This window comes from Lissotriton helveticus, chromosome 3_1, assembly GCF_964261635.1.
Source record: "Lissotriton helveticus chromosome 3_1, aLisHel1.1, whole genome shotgun sequence".
In the NCBI taxonomy this organism is placed as follows: Eukaryota; Metazoa; Chordata; class Amphibia; order Caudata; family Salamandridae; genus Lissotriton; species Lissotriton helveticus.
The window spans coordinates 420,596,339-420,618,087 of record NC_136061.1 but is presented as its reverse complement, the minus strand read 5'-3'; the positions used below and the strand labels follow the sequence as shown (position 1 = coordinate 420,618,087).

Below are 21,749 nucleotides of genomic sequence, written 5' to 3'. Positions count from 1 at the left end.
AGTCAACATGGCACACCTCCCTGTGTGCCATGCCCACAAAACCCACTGCCCTGGCATACTTCAGTCACCCCTCTAGCTGGGTGCCCTATGCCAGAGGTGTGGGCACAGGTGCATGAGCCCTGTGCCCCTACAGTACCCAGGGCCATTCCTGGGCACTGAAGTGCAGTGATCCCATTAAGAGTATATGGTGCTGGGAGGTTGTCATTACGAACTCCACAGCACCATAATGGCTACACTGAAGACTGACAAGTTTGGTACCCAACTTCTCAGCACATTAAACCCGCACTGGTGCCAGTGTGGGATTTAATGTAAAATGCACCAGAGGGCATCTTAGAGTTGCCCTCTCAAATTCTAACCTACAATCCACGTCTGGGCTGAGTGGCTGCAGAGGCTGCCACACAGCAGACACATTGCTGGACCCCTGGGTGGAGAGCCCCCCGCTCTCCTGGGCCTGCAACAATGCACATCTTGGGCGAGGTGCTAGGTCTCCTCCCCCAGGATGGGCAGGGAGGAATCTTCAAAGGCATGCCGCCTCTGTGAGCTTCTCCAGACCATTTACTGTACCCAGCAACTGGCCCCCACCAGTTCTAATCCCCACTCTGGCAGGAAGACTGGCGGGGAAAACTACCTCAGGAAGGGGGGTGTGCCAGCCTGTGCCAACCCCACCCCTCAGGTGGGGGAGACGAGGTGAAGCATGACCCCGGGCTCTGGCCATCTTGTAGATGGGGAGCCCTGCCCAATCCCAGCTAGGCTCCTGCTCCCCTCCCACAGGAGAGGAGCAAGCTAGGGGGTGTACTCACCCCAGGACAGGGACCCATTGGTCCCTGCCCTTGCACTACCCGCAGCGCCCCTAAATTCAGTATTTAGGGGCTCCCTGAACCTTCCTTCCTCAGATCTCGATACGATAAGAAGAAAGACGCTCAAAGAAGAAGACCACCCGCCGTGCAGCTGCTAACAACAGGACGACAACCACTGACTTGGCCCCAGCCCCACCGGCCTGTCGATCCTGGAACCTGCTCCTGCCTAATCCCAGCGACTCCTGCAGACAGCAATCTTGGGACACCTGGAGGACCTGCCTGCCTTGACCCTCTTAAAGACTGGGACTCCCATCAGCAGAGGCTCTGCTGCAACAACCCACCTGGTGCCAACCAGTAAGCTCCGGACCAGCCCACTCTGCACCTGCCGAGCCCAGGCTGGGCCCAACCGAACCAAGACCACGAGGACGTCCACCCGGCGACTGGGACCCGAAGTCCAGTGCCCAAAGACCCTCCTCGACGAGCCAGCCGACGCCTGCAGACTCAGAACCAGGGGCCACCCCAAACGCAACCAGCCGAGGGTAAGCTTTTCCGACACCCAAAGACACCCCTGCACCCGGCGCCCTACAGCCCCATGTGTCTCCCTTTGGGGTACCTACCTGTGCTCCAAGATCCCAACTTACCTCTTGAAGTGCTGGTCGCCCCTGGAGACTCTCCGTCCCCGAGTCTGCAGCCTTTGTTCCTTTTTGACCTTTCCCATTGGATAACATTGAGCGCCTGGCGGCTCAAGAGCACCCTGCACCCGGCCACCCGAGTGCCGCTGGCTGTGCCACCTTTGTCCTACCAGACTTCCACCCTTGCCCTGAGCAAGTGACCAGGAGCCCAGCTCCCACAGCAGCGTGGCCTGCTAGCCAGCAGCCTCCAACCGAAGGCCCCCTTTCCCTCATTGGATATCATTGGGCCTACCTACCTCTGCACCCGGCCGGCCCTGCACTGCTGGGGCGGAACCGACTATACTTACCTGACCCTGGTGGACCCCTGAGTCTATACCCGGAACCTTAACTTCACCAGCCAAGTACTCACCTGGAAACCGGTAACTCACTTACCTGCCATTGGATAACTGACCCATTTTGACTCGAAAATTTTCTGTGTGAAGTTGTGAAAACTGCAAATATTCATATAAAATCAGCCGAAGTCTGAATTCCGAAGTACTCACCTGCAACCAGGCAAGAAGTCAGTACTGTACCTTGCAGCCCAGTACTGAACCGCAAAAGTAATCCTTACCGGGTTTACTAGTAATCTGTATTTTCTCCATAGGAACCTATTGTCTGCTTTTCTATGAAATTTCTTCTAAGTGCCTACTTTTGAAAACTTGAAATATTCTTTAAAAATCATACGAAATACTGAAACGCAATTACCTACCTGTTTTAAGTTCAGACCCCAGTGCTGGCCCTAGAAGTCCAGTACTGCATTACAGAAGTAACGCGTTTGTGCTTTACCTGCAACCTGAATTTTCTCCCATTGAATAACATTGCCAGATTGTCATTGAAAAGTTTCTAAGTGTGAACTTTTAAAACAGTTTTATATTCATGAAAATTCACCACAGTAACTAAAACGTTTTTGCTAATCTGGTTTCAGCTTAGACCCCAGGACTTAATCTAGGATCTAGTCCTGGAACTACTAAAGTAATCTGTACTGTAATCAACTGTACTGTTATGGTAACAATCCATTGAGCTCAATGCTAAAGGGTGTCTAGACTGGAGTTGCCTTCAGGAACTCCTGTACCTACTGTGTTCACCAGCTTTACTGCTTCCTTGCAAAGTAATTACATGAGAGTTCTCATATCTAGCCAAGTATATTTTTATGCCTGTTGGTTCTAAAAATAAAACCACTATATCTTTGGATATAAAAACCATTGGCCTGGAGTTCAGTCTTTGTGTGTGTGAAATTCCTTTGCTGACTGAGTGTGTACAACAAATGCTTTGCACTGCCCTCTAGTACTGCCTTACTGTTCGACCAAGCTACCACTTTGGAGAGTAAGGTCAGTCCTGACTTTAACCTCTGTTATACCTTTGGGGTTGGTGGACTCTATACACATTGTACTTCATTATTGTCCAATGTATATATAGAGCCACTTTCTCACACCGGAGCTTATGGGATCCTTACTCCCAGCCTTGTCACATACTTCCGAAGACATGTTTCCTCCCTCCGGCGCATCCTCTATGGCCAAGAATCTGGGAGTGAAGATAGACAACAGCCTCACCTTGAAGCCACAGATCCTTGGCCTAGTCGGTAAATGCTTCGGCCTCCTTAAAATGCTTAGGAACTTTCTTGCTTTGCTTTCTCACGCTCAGAGAAAAATCACCGTGCAGGTACTAATAGGCTCTCGTCTTGACTACGCTAACGTGCTCTATCTCGGACTTCCGGAATATCTTTTATCACGTCCACAAATTGTTCAGAATTCTGCCGCGTGAGCTATCTTTGGCCTCCATAGGAGAGCCAGTGCAAGGGCTCTCTTGAAATCCCTTCATTGGCTTCCTATTCGGAAATGCATTGTTTTTAAGGTGCTCACGCTGGCTTTCAAAGCTCTTCACGGCATTGGTGCTGAATATATCAGGAAACGGTTGGTGTTCTACCAGCCATCTAGAACGCTTAGGTCAGCTTTGCTGGCCTTGGCCGCGGTTCCTGCTATTAGGCGAGCCCGTGTTGGAGGTCGTTCTTTCAGACGCCTGGCGCCACAATTGTGGAATGCCTTGCCGGTCTCTCTGAGGAAGAATGTCAACCTGTTAGCCTTTAGGAAAGAGCTTAAGTCCTGGCTTTTTGTTCAGTAGAGTCGGTCATCCTTCACCTGCCTGGTACCGCCTAAGGTTTGTAGCGCCGGGACACTCTTCGGAGTAGCTGAGCGCTATATAAAACACACAATAACATAACATAACTTCCACCAGTAGAAATGAGCTGCCCTGACTGCTCTGCTGTGCTCCTTCATATCTTTTTGGTTCCCCCAAAATAGCCCCATCCCTCCTCTTGACCTAGGAGCTCTATTAATATCAACCACTTCCTGACAGCTGGCCACAGCACAGCCAGCTGTCAGGAAGTGTTTGATATTAATAGGGCTCCTAGATCAAGAGGAGCGATGACATGATGACACACCTCTAAATAGGGTGCAGGCATGCCTCGTTCGCATAATGACTGCATTACTTTAGCGAATACCAATTGTGTCCTCTTTTGCCAAGCTCAAGCTGGAGAATAGACCATTAAGGTACCCCACAGTTTCACTGAAATTGCTACAAACCGGTATAGTAGCTGTGGTTAAATCATTAATTTAGCAATATATACCAGTCCCATAGGCAAAAAGGAGAATCTAGTCCAAAAGTTGAGAGACGACCTGACCCTGGCAACAGCTCTCCCCAAGTTAGCACTATCAATCAGAGCGGTATAACTGCATTTCGAGGTATCGAAAATTGTGCAGCTCCCACTTTAGACAAGGCATGCTGCATTGTATTGGTTCAACTCAACCCAGGGAAATCGGGAACAAACAGGATTTCTCCCAATTAACCCTTAATTTTGAGTGATGCCAAAATCCTTCTAACACTTCAATAACTTCTTGAAGACTTGTGTGGGGGTTCCCCTCAAATACAATAAAGCATCATCAGCACAAAGTGAGATCATGTGAACCACTTTGTCAAGTCACACCCTACGTTCTGTGCCCTTTCTGACAGTTTGCAAGCTAAGGGCTCCATTGCCATGGCAAACAGTATAGGGGAGAACTGGCACCCCTGCAGTGTGCCCATCTGAATTAACCAAGGTTTGGAAAATACCTGTCCAGTACACACTCTAGTCATTGGGTGCCCATGCAACAAATGTATCCAAGATATCATCTCGAACCCCTAACCAATCTTCTCTAATATAGCAAATAAGAAATCCTACCTGCGAGTATTAAATACCTTTTCAACATCAAGTGGGGCAGCCACCACACCTGGTGCAGTGGCGGCGGTCCTGTCCAGGACCAGAAGAACTCTTCTCAGATTTAAATGAGTACACTGTCCAGGGATGAACCTGTTTTGGTCCGAATGGATCCAGCCCCTATATCCGCCATCAGTCTTTTTGATATTACTTTCTTCAGAATCTTGTATTCTTTATTTAACTAGGAAAGGGGGATGATACGACTTACAAGCACAGGGGCACAAGTAGATTCCGAAAGAAACCCAACTTTGAGTGCATGCTTGTACAGAACAAGGAATTTTGGGCCAGTGTACCTTTATAAGTGCTATAGAACTTGGGTGGAACCCATTCATCCCTCGAGCTTTTCCAATCATCAGCTGATCAGTGTTGAGCGGGATCTTCTCTACTGTTAATGCGGAATCAGGATGGCGCTGCTTTCTTAGGGTAGTCTGGGCATGGGTATCCCTGCTAAGTAAACCATTATTGTATCTTCCCCCAGTACTCTGGGGGCTTGATTCTAACAAACTTTATAATTTTTCCCCAGTCCATTTTTCATTCGGACAAGTGAATATGACCCTTTTGAGCAGCAAAACATGCATCTCTACTTGGAGGACCTCTCGATAAAATTGGGAAATTAAAACAAGGGTGATAAAAATCAACTAAATAATCAACATTTATAAAGTGTGGCAAATCACCCGTGAGGGTCTCGATGAGCTGGAGTTGCTAGCTCCTACGTGGTGTGCTGTTGATCCAAATAGCTAGGTCTTGAGTCCTTTCTTGAATTAACAACAATAAACACCACAGAGAGAGAAAGGGTCATAGGGATATTTAAAGACCAGCCCAGGTTCACATCCCCTAATACTACAATACAATGAACAAAAAAGAACCAGGGTTCTAAAAGCCAACAATATAGCCGGCTGGCTTTAACTCCTCAAAGAGTGAGTCGGAACACAAGTCACACAAAAGCCCAGAAAAAAGAAAAAACAAGAGAGCAAAAGTCAAGTGATTACTAGTGAGATCCAAAAGCAACTAATTGGATTCCCATCAATGTATCGCAGTGATCAATCTTCTCATTTGGTCATCCATCTATCGGGATGGTATGTCTCTTGACCACAGAGACTTTCTACCATTCCAACTGTAATTCGCTTGATTGGAACAAACCCACAATCACTTTAGACAAAGAAACATGTAATGTGTTTCTAGATTTCAGATCCCAAGGGAATTGAGTGCAGTGCAAAACACAAAAAGTGGTGATTAAAATAGGGTAATAAGACGAAAAAGCGTGACATTTTATTTGAATATCGACTCACCCCCTAATTTAAAAACAGAACAATGCAAGGGGCAGTTTCAACAAATAACTGCAAAAATCAGGCCAACATGTTTCAGCCACTTGGGAACAAAAATGAAGAAATTATGTAAATTAGGAGTGTTCATAGTGCAAATACAGACATGAATAAGAGGTTGGAACGAATACAACCTACTTGTACCGATCCGCCGCATCAAGGAATGCAGATAGCATCTAAAGAAAATTAAATTGTATATTATATTACTTCAGAATCGCTCTCTTATTTACTTGTTTCTTTAAGTTAGTGCAAATTCAAAACAATTTCATATGCTCACCCAGCTTGACCGGGGACTGGACCTCACCTCACCTGGACCTTGCTCAGGAAATAGAGGCCCGCTCTGTGAAGGTAAAGCAAAGGGAAACTATAGAGTAGAGAAAAAGGTCTCAACACTGTCAGTACTTGTCATACTCATTCTGTCAACCCTCCTCTCGTCAATCCTTCTCAAAGATTGCCAATTCAAAATAGCCGCGTGGCATCTCCCAAGCCCTCTTCACAACAGATATACTCACAGCATTAAATTAAGGATAGCATTATTCACAAAGCAGATATCCAGATAAACAAAAGTCTATCCACGAGTCTCATTGTATACTCATATGTATTGTGAAAAAAGTTTATGAAAAAAGTTTACACTCCAAACCGAGTTAAATATATATTTCATTGATTAAGGACCAATAAATGTATGTACTCGGCCACCCTCGATATGATAGAAAGTGTTTAAACTTAAAATGGCTAGTTGCACAATTTATTGCCATCACCAAACCACAAGTGTCTTAGAGGCCTTAGAGATACTACTATTGCTCCCAGTTTAGATACTCAGTGCGCCAAGGTAAGACCCAAAGAACTGTTTCTCAACTAGTTTCTGTTATGCAAACCCACATCTAGCCTACCTGTCCGTCTTTGCCTCAGACAGATCCTGAGTCTAGGGGGAGACAATGAGCGGCCCAGGTAAGGCGTTTTTATTGGCCTCCTGTGTGGCTAGAAACATGTCACTTAGACACGCCCACTCTTGTAAAGTGCTCCCACACAACTTGAAGTGATTTATCAGAATATTGTGAGCGCTGTTATTTGGAAAACAAACACCTTTTATAAAAATCAATCCCTTTTTAGAAGAATGCCCGTATTGCACCAACTCCGCTCGAATTTTCGCGTGTATGCTCGCGAGAAAACGTGGAACTACCGAATGACGTCATACACATGGCGTTTGTAGTTTTCACGCTGTGGAGCAGCTAAACTTTATCAAGTTCCTCTTGTCAGCAAACAAGAAAAAGACTCAAACTACATCCTGCAATTAATCAAATTGTGTAAAAAGTGTATAAAAAGCAGTTAGTAGTACTCACAGAGGATAGGTTGTGTAAGCGTGTGAAGTCAGACAGCCTTAAACTACATATCATACACTCTAATTCTCGCGTGTATTCTCACGCGGATCCGAGGAACTACCAAATGTCGTCACACCTATGGCGTTTGCAGTTCTACTCGCAGCGGGATCAATAAACTTTATTAAGACCCCAGTATCCGGAAACACCCTCACTAAGCTTGAAAACAGGGCTCTGCAAAGTATGTAGAAGAGCAGTAAATAGTCCTCAAAAAGGATTGAATGTATAGACATGTGATGTTAGACAGCCTATAATTCAGAGTTTCGACCTCATGGGTGAGTCATAGTCAATAGCAACCTTGCATTGTTGCAGTCCCCTTATTAAACACTGAATTAGTACACAACATAATATGGTAGGCAATTGAGATTTTTTTGAGGTTTTTAATCTTTTCTCAGCAGAACCTCTGAACTTACTAGGCTCCTCTGTTGCAATTAATATATAAATAATTGCCGTCATTCTTCCACGAAATCCCATGTCTATCACGAGCCTGATCTTAAAACTATTCATTGCCACTCGTTTGACATGATATTACTCAGTCTCTTAGACAATGACTGGTTAGAATAGAGGGAAGTGATTGTAATCAGCCATTACGGACCATACCTGAAGATTAATGTCACCTACAATCGTAAGTGGACCTTGCAGGGAGATGGGCAGGTGGACTCATGCCAAAACCTCAGGCTTTACAAGCTGGTCCAAGGTATGTCATCGTTAAGGCCAACTATATCACTGAGGAGCCTAAATATCCATTTCTGCTCTTTCGTGAACAAACATTTTTAATTATCACTAATGTGTGAGGGTATGAATGGTTTTTCTAGTACTGTCCACTGAAAATCTTCTTCTCCATGATTTTTGTCCACACAATGTTTGGTGAGTCTTGTCAATGTCTTTTTGCATCTAAAACACATTAGTGATATTTCAAAATATTTGTTCACGACATACCTTGGACCCGCTTGTAAAGCCTGAGGTTTTGGGATGAGTCCACCTGCCCATCTCCCTGCAAGGTCCACTTACGATTGCAGGTGACATTAATCTTCAGGTATGGTCCGTAATGGCTGATTACAATCAATTCCCTCTGTTCTAACCAGTAATTTTCTAAGAGACTGAGTAATATCAGGTCAAACGAGTGGCAATGAATAGTTTTAAGATCAGGCTCGTGATAGACACGGGGTTTCGTGGAAGAATGACGGCAATTATTTATATATTAATTGCAACAGAGGAGCCTAGTAAGTTCAGAGGTTCCGCTGAGAAAAGATTAAAAACCTCAAAAAAATCTCAATTGCCTACCATATTATGTCGTGTACTAGTTCACTGTTTAATAAGGGGACGGCAACAATGCAAGGTTGCTATTGACAATGACTCACCCATAAGGTCGACACTCTGAATTATAGGCTGTCTGACATCACATGTCTATACATTCAATCCTTTTTGAGGACTATTTACTGTTCTTCTACATACTGCAGAGCCCTGTTTTCGAGCTTAGTGAGGTTGTTTCCGGATACTGGGGTCTTAATAAAGTTTATTGATCCGACTGCGACTAGAACTGCAAACGCCATAGGTGTGATGACATCTGGTAGTTTCTCGGGTCCGCGTGAGAATACACACGAGAATTAGAGTGTACGATATGTAGTTTAAGGCTGTCTGACTTCACACGCTTACACAACCTATCCTCTGTGAGTACTAATAACTGTTTTGTATACACTTTTTACACAATTTGATTAATTGCAGGATGTAGTTTCTGAGTCTTTTTGATGTTTGCTAACAAGAGGAACTTGATAAAATGTAGCTACTCCACAGCGTGAAAACTACAAACGCCATGTGTATGACGTCCTTCGGTAGTTCCGCGTTTTCTCGCGAGCATACACACGAGAATTCGAGCGGAGTTGGTGTAATACGGGCGTTCTTCTAAAAAGGGATTCGTTTTTATAAAAGGTATTTGTTTTCCAAATAACAGTGCTCACTATATTCTGATAAATCACTTCAAGTTGTGTGGGAGCACTTTACAAGAGTGGGCGTGTCTAAGTGACATGTTTCTAGCCACACCGGAGGCCAATACAAACGCCTTACCTGGGCCGCTCGTTGACTCCTCCTAGACACAGGATCTGTCTGAGGCAACGGCGGACAAGTAGGCTAGATGTGGGTTTGCTTAACAGAAACTAGTTGAGAAACAGAGTTCTTTGGGTCTTACCTTGGCGCACTCAGAATCTAAACTTGGAGCAATAGTAGTATCTCTAAGGGCTCTAAGACACTGGTGGTTTGGTGATGGCGATAAATTGTGCAACTATCCATTTTAAGCTTAAACACTTTCTATTATATCGAGGGTGGGCGAGTACACATATTTATTGGTCCTAAATCAATGGAATATATATTTAACACAGTTTGGAGTGTAAACTTTTTTCATAAACTTTTTTCACAATATATATGAGTATACATTGAGATTCGTGGTTAGACTTTTGTTTATCTGGATATCTGCTTTGTGAGTAATGCTATCCTTATTTTAATGCTGTGAGTATATCTGTTGTGAAGAGGGCTTGGGAGATCCTACGCGGCTATTTTGAATTGGCAATCTCTGAGAAGGATTGACGAGAGGAGGGTTGACAGAATGAGTATGACAAGGACTGACAGTGTTGAGACCTTTTTCTCTACTCTATAGTTTCCCTTTGCTTTACCTTCACAGAGCGGGGTCTCTATCTCCTGAGCAAGGTCCAGGTGAGGTGAGGTCCAGTCCCCGGTCAAGCTGGGTGAGCATATGAAATTGTTTTGAATGAGCACTAACTTAAAGAAACAAGTAAATAAGAGAGCGATTTTGAAGTCATATAATATACAATTTAATTTTCTTTAGATGCCATCTGCATTCCTTGATGCGGAGGATCAGTACAAGTAGGTTGTATTCGTTCCAACCTCTTATTCAGGTCTGTATTTGCACTATGAACACTCCTAATTTACATAATGTCTTCACTTTATGTTAGTATACACTTTGTTGTGCAGTAGCAAAGTTTGAGAGCAGAGGCCCTGAAGAAAGCCGAGGGATTTCGTTCCCAAGTGGCTGAAACATGTTGGCCTGGTTTTTGCAGTTATTTGTTGAAACTGCCCCTTGCACTGTTCTGTTTTTAAATTAGGGGGTGAGTCAATATTCAAATAAAATGTCTCGCTTTTTCATCTCATTACCCTATTTCACTCACCACTTTTTGTGTTTTGCACTGCACTCAATTTCCTTGTGATCTGAAATCTAGAAACACATTATATGTTTCTTTGTCTAAAGTGATTGTGGGTTTGATCCATACAAGCGAATTACCGTTGGAATGGTAGAAAGTCTCTATGATCAAGAGACACACCATCACGATAGATGGATGACCAAATGAGAAGATTGATCACTGCGATACATTTATGGGAATCCAATTAGTTGCTTTTGGATCTCACTAGTAATCACTTGACTTTTGCTCTCTTGTTTTTCCTCCTTTCTTGAAATTCCCAGAGCAGTTAGGCGGTCCTGAGGTGTAGGAGAAGGTCGCTCAAGCTTTAGCAATGAGGTGTGAGAAGGACCGTCCTCTGCTGTTGCTTCAGCAGATTCGGGATATGTCTGGGGGAAGAGGGAGGCGGATGGTAGGTATCTGGTCAGTTGGTGGAAGGTCATGCATTCGTTGATGTATGCTCGTCCTTCGTTTTGTAGGGTTTTGTAGGCGTGGGTCAACATCTTGAACTGGCATCTCTTCTGGATCGGGAGCCAGTGCAGCTTCTTGAGGTGCAGTGTTATGTGGGTTCGTCTGGGGAGGTCGAGGATGAGTCTTGTTGTTGAGTTTTGTATTGTCTGTAATCTCTTTAGGAGGCATGCAGTGAATATGATCTAGAGTGTGTTCCCATAGTACAGCCTGCTGGTGAAAAAGGCCTGTGTGGCGGTCCTTCTGGTGTTGACTGGGAGCCATCTGAAAATCTTGCAGAGCATGAGCAAGGTGTGGAAGCAGGCAGAAGAGACTATGATTACCTGTTTCTTCATAGATAGCTTTCTGTCCAAGATGATGCTGAGGTTGCGGGCGTGATCTGTTGGGGCGAGGGATGGGCCAAGCTCAGCAGGCCACCATGCATTTTTCCATGGCAAGGTGTTGCTCCCAAAGGTGAGGATTTCTGTCTTGTCAGAGTTGAGCTTCAGACAGTTGCCCTTCATCCAGTTGGCAACATTCATCATACACCTGTGGAAGTTGGCCCTGGGTGTCGTCGGCATAGGAGATTATATGGAGTCTGTGCAATCTGACTGTGTTGGCCAGGGGGGTCATGAATGTGTTGAAGAGGATGGGGCTGAGGGATGATCCTCGTGGGACGCTGCAGAAGATCTTCTTGAGTTCCGAGGTGAACGGTGGGAGACGGATTCTCGGGGTTCTTCCGATGTGGTATGAAGCGATCCATTTGAGGGCGTTTCCCAGGATTCCAACATGGTGAACTCTGTTGATCAAGATGTGATGGGAGACGATATTGAAGGCAGCACGCAGGTCTAGGAGGATGAGGGCTGCTGGTTCCGCATGGTCCAGGAGGGCCCTGATGTCGTCATGACTGCGATCAGGGCTGTCTTGTGCTGTGGTAAGCTCTGAATCCGGATTGAGAGGAGTCTAGGAGGTTGCTATGGTCCAGATGTTATGTGAGTGGCTGATTGATTGTCTTCTCAAGAACCACGGCTGGAAAGGGGAGCAGAGAGATGGGTCGGTAGTTCTTTGGTTCAGCTGGTTCGGCGGATGTTTTTTTCAGGCGGGGCCTCACTTCAGTGTGTTTCCACTCCCTAGGGAAGGCATATGAGGTGATGGAGGCATTCAGGGCTTTCTTGAGATCATCGTCAACCGTCTTGCACCCAAGTTTAAAGATGTGGTGGGGACAGAGGTCCGTGGGTGCCCCTGAGAGCACAAAGTTCTTGATGGCGATTGTGGCTTGAGTTGTGAGGGTTCTAATGGGTGCGCTGGTGTTCGGGGTTTGTGTGCATGGATGTGAACAGGCTGATGCTATCATTGGCGAAGGGTTGGGGTTTGAAGTTTTCATAGATGACTGAGATCTTGACATGGAAGAAGTCCACCAGAGTGTGAAACAGTTCTTGGGAGGGAGTGACGTCGTTCTCGGCGGATGCAGGGTTGGAGAACTCCTTCACAATGGCGAAGAGCTCCTTGCTGTGGTTGTGAGACAGAAAAAGGTTATGTGGCAAAACTCTAAGATTTTCAAGTGTGGCTGGTTCAAAGTCTGTATGACAAGCAAACTCTTGCAGAAGTAGTTTTATCCTGAGGTGTAAAGGTGTAACATGGATGTGTTGAACATCTTTGTACAAGCTGAAGCAGCAGTATTGAAGTTGGACCCAGACAATAGCGCCAGCTACTGCCCCATCACCTACCTGTCCTCCATTACAAAAATCATAATGAAAACAGTCCCCATGCAACTCCTGGAGCAGATATACAAGCCTACCAATCAAGCTTCAAGCTACACTCCGTTCCAGAGACAGCTATTCTTCAAGCCCTGCTCCACCCTATCTGTGCTCAATCTTACTTTAAAAAAAAATTAAAGCTTCCAAGGACTAGTCTTGTCCATGCTCTGCCCATTCTGCACCTGCTCTACACTCTTTCTGTTTCCTTTGAAAAGAATGTCTCCTTATTGCATGTTCCTATTTATAACACTTTTAATGTCACTGTTTATTACATGGTTTCCACATGGACAATATTTCTCAGTATACATCACTTTGGCAAGTCAATAAATAAACAATACTGCAGCTTGATTTTGTACAATTTAACATCCGGGTAATAACAACCCCAACATGCCTAATCTAATAATTTTAAAACAGGTCCATAGAAAACGTTTTACCTTTCTGTTGTTTTGTATAAGCAAAATCCAATACTTTTACATGCACTATTTAGACTGCAAGGTAAACTAGCACTAGGACGCCCGAAGACAGCTCTATTTTTACTTAAAGGATTACCCAAAATAAAGGCTGTAATCTGTTTGCTTGATTCCATCTGTACTTAATGCAAAAAGACAGCAAATTCAATATGACCTCTTTCTGCCTAGACCAAAACTATAAAGAAATCTGGAATTTCATTCATTGTTCTTCATAAGAGCTTACAAAGATAATGCCTTCATTTTCACTACACATAATTGTGGGTGGTGAGCAAGAACATACCTTCAGTGAGCTTTTACTGTCAATGCTGGTATGGATGACAATGTGCCCATCCCATGACACAGCCAAATTAGGAACTGTCAGCACCAGAGAACTTTCACAAGGTGGTCGTAATGTCCGCATGTATTGGCCTCTTCTGATAGTATGAATTATCACGGTACCATCCTGTAAATAAAATAAGTAATACTAATAAAATACAGGTATTGCCCTTAGCAGTCATAAAATCAATGGGGATGGATGTCTAAAAAGCCACTTAGCGGTAATATGACTAAATTCTTAAGAGGAGGAAAGAGAGTAAGTTACTGACACAAATTTCCACAGATTCACATTGGTTTGTTGAATTATTCCCCAGAGTCAAGCGAGGACCCCCTCACACAATTATGCAGTGGTACCCGCATTAGGTAGTCTCTCCACGTCATTAGGGACTGAACTAAAAAAGTATATTTCTAATTAAGACGGTTAGATTTATTTCTGGAACATGAGAGGCTGTACTGCTGATAATCTGCCCCCAAAATGCTACAAGGGAACAAAGCTTCAGCATTTTTCACCTCAGCAAACCTCTTTCACATATCTTTCTTGATTGACTACTCTCTTGGTCATTCAAAGACGCTCATGTTTGCCACATATCAAAGTTTGCCCAGTACCCCAGATGCCCAAGACAGATATTCGGACCAGTGGTAAATTTACCATTTTCAACAAAATTGATAGTAGTCTCTGAAAATGTCACAAATATACACGTTTGTATTCTATAGATCCATTAATAATCAGGTGCCATTCATTGTACTGTAAATCAACAACCTTTTTATATGTGCACCTTAATATACTGAACCTCATATGAGATGTATTGCTGCTGTTAGGCTTATACACATTAAAAGTTTAATACTTCCACGAAAGAGGAACATTAAGGGGAATTCAGGAACTACTAGCCTCCTCAGAATTAAATCTAATATAAAGAGGATAGAGAGGATTGTGTCCTTTTTAGGTTGCAGCCTATCAGACAGCCCAGCAGTCTGGTATGCGAAAGACATCCTGGGGAGTTCCATAAAGTTAACCTGGGAATGCATTCTGCCAGTTGCTTACCATTGGCTTTGTGGTTTGTAACTCACATTTTTTTGCTTTCAATTTGCTGGCTTAAGCTCTCCAGGTTCACTTCGTCCCTCCCGATTCCAAAACCTTATTTACCAGTATTCTTCCATCAGCTACCTTTCTATAAACAGGCATGAAAATCTTTTTCTTATCTCGCCACATTTGCTGACAGAGGTCAAATGTTAACCTGTGTCTTTGAGGGAGCTTGGTGTTTACTGTGCTTTCGGCTGACGTCAAAGTGATAGCGTGTTTAAGAAAGAGGAATGCAGACTGTTCTCCCCATGAAGTAGTCTGGGGTCACAGTTCTTTTAAGAGCTTCCTGTTAGATAAGAATGCATGGTCCTGGGCAAATTGCTTTATCCATCATCGGTTTATTTATTCTTGTTCATGTAATTCTAGCCAATCTCTGACGATGATTTTACAGCATTTGCTCATAATAGATAGGAAAAAAACACTTTTCTAACAAAAGAAGCCTCTTGTGTCCAGGGTCACAAAACAGAATTCAGGTAAACAACGTTCTGTTTTAGGGGCGTATTTATTTTGCAATGATTTACATTTAGCAAAACAAGGCTACCTAACAATGAACCATTTTGCTTTTAAATTGAGTTTCATAAAATGTTGTTCAGCGCTACTCAATGTAATTCCAGGTGCCCACAGAGGTTGCTCCTCAAAAAATGTGTTGCCGGAACTAGTATACCACTGCTACTCCACGAATGAAGCCAGCACTGTGTGTAAACTGATGTTCCAGGAAAGCACAAATGTTCTAAAATCGTAGCAGTGCTTGTGTTATTGGCGAGCACCTTTGCGTCTGAAGCTTCAGCACTGTGAGCTGTAAAATGCAAATGTCGTAAGAGCTACGAGTAGCTGCCATTAGTCTGAAATCCAGACCATTCAGATAGCAAAGTACCCTCACTTGTTGAGAAACTTCACTAGAGCAGAGAGACATTTTGTTTTAGAACCCATTTCTTGCTTTCTAAGGAATCAACCATGTTGCTTCTCAAAACTTTATCAGATAGCAATGCATTTGTTACTTGAGTGCAAACCCCATGAATGTGCATTAAACTTGTTAATACCTAGATGGTAATATTTAACTAACATTCACTTGAACACTGTCAAAAACACTTTTTGTGCAGTTTTCTAATAGTGCAAACCTGACTACATTAAGGTATATGATTGCGATTTGCACAGAATCACAGGACATCTTGCTGAGGGATTCGAACCTGGTTACCCATGTTCCAAACTCATCACCACCTGCCATTAGGTCACATCTCCTCCCATATGTTCAGAACTGTATAAAACTTTAATATGAATTCAAACTACAAATGTACATGCCATTCACAATATGTTTCAGAAAAAGATCACTATGAAATCAAGTTATTATACTAAACACATTTATTTCTACTCTTAATATCATGCTAATGCATAATTGCTGTTTTTAATTATGTATGTAATACCTCCATAATAATGTATTTCCTTTCTCAATGTTCAATAACATCTTAATACAAGCACACACATACATCTGTACTACATTGGTCAGCATTCTTCAAAAGCTTTTTCCCATAAAGTAATTGCAAGCAAACAACCATTGACAAAGCCAGCAGGTAGCACTGCACCAGCATATTATAGGCGAGGCCTATCGGTTTTGCCAATGTTTGTCTGGCTTTCTATTTGCTGGCTTTATTTGCTTTAGGCTGTTCAGCTCAAGTTTGTTGCCGAAACCTTCTTTACTGTATTCTTCCACAAAATCTAGTTCTTGTCTTGTCACGTTTGTTGTGCATTCAAAGGCACAAATCAATTCAATATAATTCAATATGTACTTTATTCGGCATAAAACAATACCATAAAAGTACAATGTAAAAAAGCAGTATCTCCTACATTATTTTAAAAACCATGCTAAGATTCTATTTAACAGCAATACATAAAATAAAATTGATTCAACACACGGATCATCTTATAAAAATGGCCAAGAAGTGCCAGAATACAAATATTTCATCCATAATATAATGCAGTCAATAGCAGATATTAAACATTCACGACCATTATTCCACCCCTCTACTGGTTCTGAATTTCATCGCTAATCTTAAGATGTTTACTGTACAGAACAGCGTTAAAGGTTCTACTGACAGTTTCAAAAACAGTAGGGCCACCTTAGCTTGTTTAAAATTGGCTTTCTTTAAAATACCTTTTAAAAATAATCGCCTAGGGTAAGCATAAAATGGGCATAGTAGGACCAAATGAAGCGTATCCTGTGGAGACCGTTGGTCACAGCCACAGGGGCCCTTACTCCCCAAATGCTTTGTATACCCTGCTGAGACAGCCAAAGTGTGATGTAACAAATTTAGCCTGAAACGTGTAATCAGGAATCTGTCTTGAGGATTGTAGATAAGACACAGATAAGGTTCGAGGCCCAGGCACAACTTTGTGAGCTAGTGAGTTCTTACTGATGGCTTAGTCAACTCTCTTGCTTTGTGGTTCTGAAATTCTGGACCCTACTGTTGTCCCGGTATCGAGGTCCAATACCCGTGTCCCGAAACATTAACGTACCATGACGAATTTGGTGTCGACGAACCGATAATGATTAGGACATCATTCCTATGCATTTGCATCATGATCGAGGTATGCTAACACCCCTGAATCGTAGTTTCCGTCCCGACCCCTCAGACTCCATTTTGTAAACGGTATCCATCTTGTGTCTTGCCCTCATGATAAGTCAATTAAAGGTCGAACTTGATCTAAAAGGACACGTCCACCTTCCCTGACTTCCCCCTGACCTGTCCCAACTGACTCCATTGCCTCCAGCCGAACCTGTTTGGGCAGCTCCTCGCCCAGTGGCCTAATACGATAGCATCAATGCATAACATGCCACTAACCATTCACTACATCCAGATCATGTTTTCTACACACAGACACACCTGTCCACGCTCCCTGTTTATGGCCAGTTTTATGACTAGGAGGTGCCTTCCTTTATTGTGGTTTCATCGATATCTGATGGGAGTTCCGGGCCTGGCTGGGTAATCCATCACGAATTGGACGTCTAAAATACGGGCTTGCCTACATGACTTCGCTCTTTTGTATTATTATAGAAATATGTGTATAGCCATATCATAAACTCAAGAATTCTTGCTTGCAGCTATTATTTTTGTATATAAGGAGACGGCTGGTTCTGTAAAAACGAACAGTCTCCTGAGAACACATGACCCGTGTTTGTCGTGCTTCTCGGACACCTGTTACTTGGTAGCTACCAATAAAATTCGATCTCTGACTGCGACTAGAAGACTCAGTGTTTCTGTGGTCCGGAACAAGGGAGAACTCAGAGGTCTTCGGGTGTTATCCCCTGGCACCAAACGGGTTCCTAAATACCCGTTACCTCAGTTGGCGCCCAACTCGGGGCGGTATCAAGCGGCAACGGTCCAAGCCAGATGTTCGTGAGGAGCTTCGTGTGAAAATTCCAGAGGACGGCCAGCCACTTCAGCGACCCCTGTATGTCGACGTGGTTCCGAAGGTCTTTGCTGCGAGGTTCCCCGCGTCCCGACGGCTACGAAGGACTGCTGCCCTGACTATCGCCTTGTTTTGGACCCAGTGATCCTTGGTAGAGCGAAACGATAGACGAGTCTTCTAGCGACGTCACCAATCTTCAAATACTTCAGTTAAGTATAAGTGGAGCGTCTCCCAGTCCTTAGTTTGTCCTTAGTTTTTGGTATCCTTGAGATACGCTTTGATTTGGTACATGCAAGCCCCAAAGCCGAAGGACTTGTGTATTCACGAGAAATATCGTAACAGATAATCCTTTGAAGTTTGAAGCTAGACTAGTGAGCGAAGATGCCTAGTTTTAGCAGACTTGGAAACTTGTTTTGTCTTGGTTATAGTAAGGACTCCCGATTAGAGGATTCCTGTCCGGTTCCTCCGATTGGAACTCCAACATATGAGCTCTATGTGAAGCACGGCGTAGGTCCCATCACATATAATGAAGTGTGGATAAAATACACCCGCAAGGATGGTGTTTTAAAATGGCCCCAATATGGTAGTTTCGACTCAGAAATATTAGATAACCTAGAGGTCAAATTATTCAAGAGAAAAGCCCGGCCGGCGATGTTTGACTCTTTCCGCTTATGGCGCAAAGAAGCCAAACAGAAAGAAATAAAATTAGCAAAAAAGAATAAAAGAGGAATGTCGATGGTGCAAGCTGCCATAACATACAGGGATAACGAGGAAGAGCAGGAAAACAAACAAATGCTTAGGAGCAAGAAACTAGCAGTAGATAAATGCTACCCGATGTTACCAAATAAGGGACAAGGTCAAGAGGAGAGATCTGAGAAAGATCCATTAATGTCCCACTTATTAAGCTCACCTCCACCGTATGCGTTAGACACTACTACAACGCCAAAGCATTTTACTATACCGCGCCCCGGCGCACGGAACACAGCTATTGCACAAACTCCAGCTACTGTTCAGCTGGTTCCTACTTCTCCGGCGCAGCCTTCTCAAAGGCCGCCGTCTCTGCTACCTACTCCATCTACTTCTACGACTTTGCCTACAGCTCCAGCTATTGTCTATGATACTACGTCTGCTACTACTTCAACTTCCTCTGCTATTGCCTCTACTTCTTCTTTGCCTCAGCCTGTTTTTTCCGATGCACTTACCCTTCCGCAAGGTTCTCCTTCTATTAGACAAAGAGTGACAGGTACAGTCACTAGTCTGTTTTCACCTTTCTTTGGGTCGCCTAAAACAACGCCTAAAACAGAACATAGACAATCCCGTAGTCAACTGCCTGATTACGAGGAAAGAAGGGTGCTAAATGAACTAGCCCGTAAATGGATTACGGATACTGTTAGATATGATGTTCAGTCTGTTATGGACGTTTTCCGTCAATGGAATGCACCCACCCAGAGATACGTATTCGAAGAAATGTGTGTATATCTGTGCGAAGATGTGAAGACGAATGATTCCAAATGCACAATGAACGAACTATGGCGTACACGCTTTAAGTTCTATGAAGGTATGATTATAGGTGCAGATGTTGAGAAAGCGATAGAGTTATTGCTCTCTTATAGGAGTAAGGGAAACGTCTCTAGATCATGTCACGAAGACGATGCACCAGGTGGGAAAAGAGCGAGACAGTACCCCATGAGAGAGGTTCCTCCGGTTTGGAGGGAAGGTGATGCGAATGCTAATCCACCAATTCTGCCTCATTTCCAGCGTGTATGGGTACATGTCCCCTGGAAACGATCCGAAGTCTTAGCACTCAAGCAGACACTGCCTGATCCTCGTAAAAACCCGACTGGGTATTATAAGGAGTTATCGCAAACTGCAAGCTCATGTATAATGAATTTAGCGGATATAGACATGTTGTTTGGGAACGTTGTTCCACATCCATTATGGAGCAAAATCCGTCATACGAACCATGACCAAGAACTAGGTGACTCATGGGCGAACATTACCGCTATGGATGCTAGACAAATAGGTGGTTTTAAACCTGAGCCGTTAATAGCTGAACTTCCCGGCAGGATTATCGCGTACATGAAAACAATAATGCCTGAAGTACGCGTAAACTGGGACAAGCTATCTGCGTGCAAGCAGAAGAAAGATGAGAATGTGTCTGACTTTTTCACAAGATTTGAGGAGACTTTCACCGATCATAGTGGTCAGGATATGGCTACCGAGGGTGGCCAAAGGTTGTTTGTAGACAAATTCGTACATAATTTAATCCCTGAACTGTGTAATAAACTGAAAGATTCAGAGAGTGCTTGGGCTGTCTCTACGTCAGCGCAAATTTTAGCTACAGCCCAGTACTATGAAAATAGGCGCAAAGACGAGCTAGATAAAGTAGACAAAAAGACAAAAGATTTAAAAACTAAAGTTCTTCTCCAGCAAGCCTATCCGCCTCGTACGGCTAGTCAGCCCAATTATCAACAACAACAGCAGTATTCGAGAAACGCGCAAGGAAACGAGTTTTCCCATCAGCGTATTGCTTATGGCCCGAATCAATGTGCGTATTGCAAGGAAGAGGGTCACTTTAAAGGTAATTGTCCGGCTCCTGCGCGACGTTTGAGCGGTGCTTCAGGTGTAAGGGGAAGAGGTGTTCAACATGCCCCTAGAGGTAGGGGCTGTGGAAATTTCACCCAGAATACAACTTCTTTTCCGCCTCAGAATTCGATGAACAGCTTTGACCAACAGAATAATGCATCGTCTAGGTCAGCTCAGTACTATGCTGACGACTATTACACCGAACACGAAAATGAGGGTAACGATTGCTAGGACAGCCATGGACGAAGAGAGGGAGTTGTTTCAGTTCCAGTAGATCAGAATGGACCTTATGTCGAGGTAATTACCTCAGGAGTGTCAGAGCCATTTTTGCTGGATACTGGTGCTACAAAAAGTTCTATCATGCACTCGAAACTTCCTGGCGCACCTTTGTCTGGCGAAATGAATGTTTCAGTAGGTTTCTCTGGCGCCCCTGTTAGAAACCCGATCTCTAGTCCTATATCGCTTTCTATTGGCCCGTGCGAATTAGAAGCACCCCTCATTCTTACCACAGGTTGCGGTGAAAATTTGTTAGGTTTGGATTTGCTAAAAAGGTTATATGCGACTTTGTACTGTTCCCCCTTGGGAGTACAACTTACTTTAGGTAAGAAAGTCATTTCTCCAATGTATTTGTCAAAGGACAATATTCCAACTGAATTGTTATCACTTCCTGATATACTTTGGGCTAATGGCTCTAATGATGTAGGTCGTTTGGAGATAGCACCGTATGTCATAACTTTGAAAGCCAACGTTAGGTTGCCCCGTATTCCCCAATACAAAATATCTAGCGAATGCGAAAAAGCATTGTTGACGATCGTTTATGATCTTATCGATAAAAATGTAATCGAAGAAACAACAGGTAATGTTTGTAACAGTCCAGTTCTTGCCCGTCTTAAAGCGGGCAGAACTGGACTGATCCTTTACAACCGCCTATGTACAGGTTCGTGATTGACCTCAGAGAAGTAAATAAGGTAGTTATCCCACAGTTTCCAGTTGTCCCCGACATTACTGCTTTATTGACAATGGTTCCAACTTCAGCAGCTTGGTTCTCGGTGATTGACCTTAAGAACGCTTTCTTCAGCATCCC

General features: G+C 43.8%; 1 protein-coding gene across 2 annotated transcripts in view; it reads right to left on the bottom strand.

Annotated features, from left to right (window-relative positions):
• Nucleotides 1–21,749, bottom strand: part of NBEAL1 (neurobeachin like 1) — a 1,045,477-nt gene that overhangs the window by 34,852 nt on the left and 988,876 nt on the right. For both annotated transcript variants that reach the window (XM_078680248.1, XM_078680249.1), the window contains one exon: nt 13,559–13,720. In XM_078680248.1, coding sequence (XP_078536374.1) covers nt 13,559–13,720 — 162 coding nt within the window. The remainder of the gene's footprint in view (nt 1–13,558; nt 13,721–21,749) is intronic.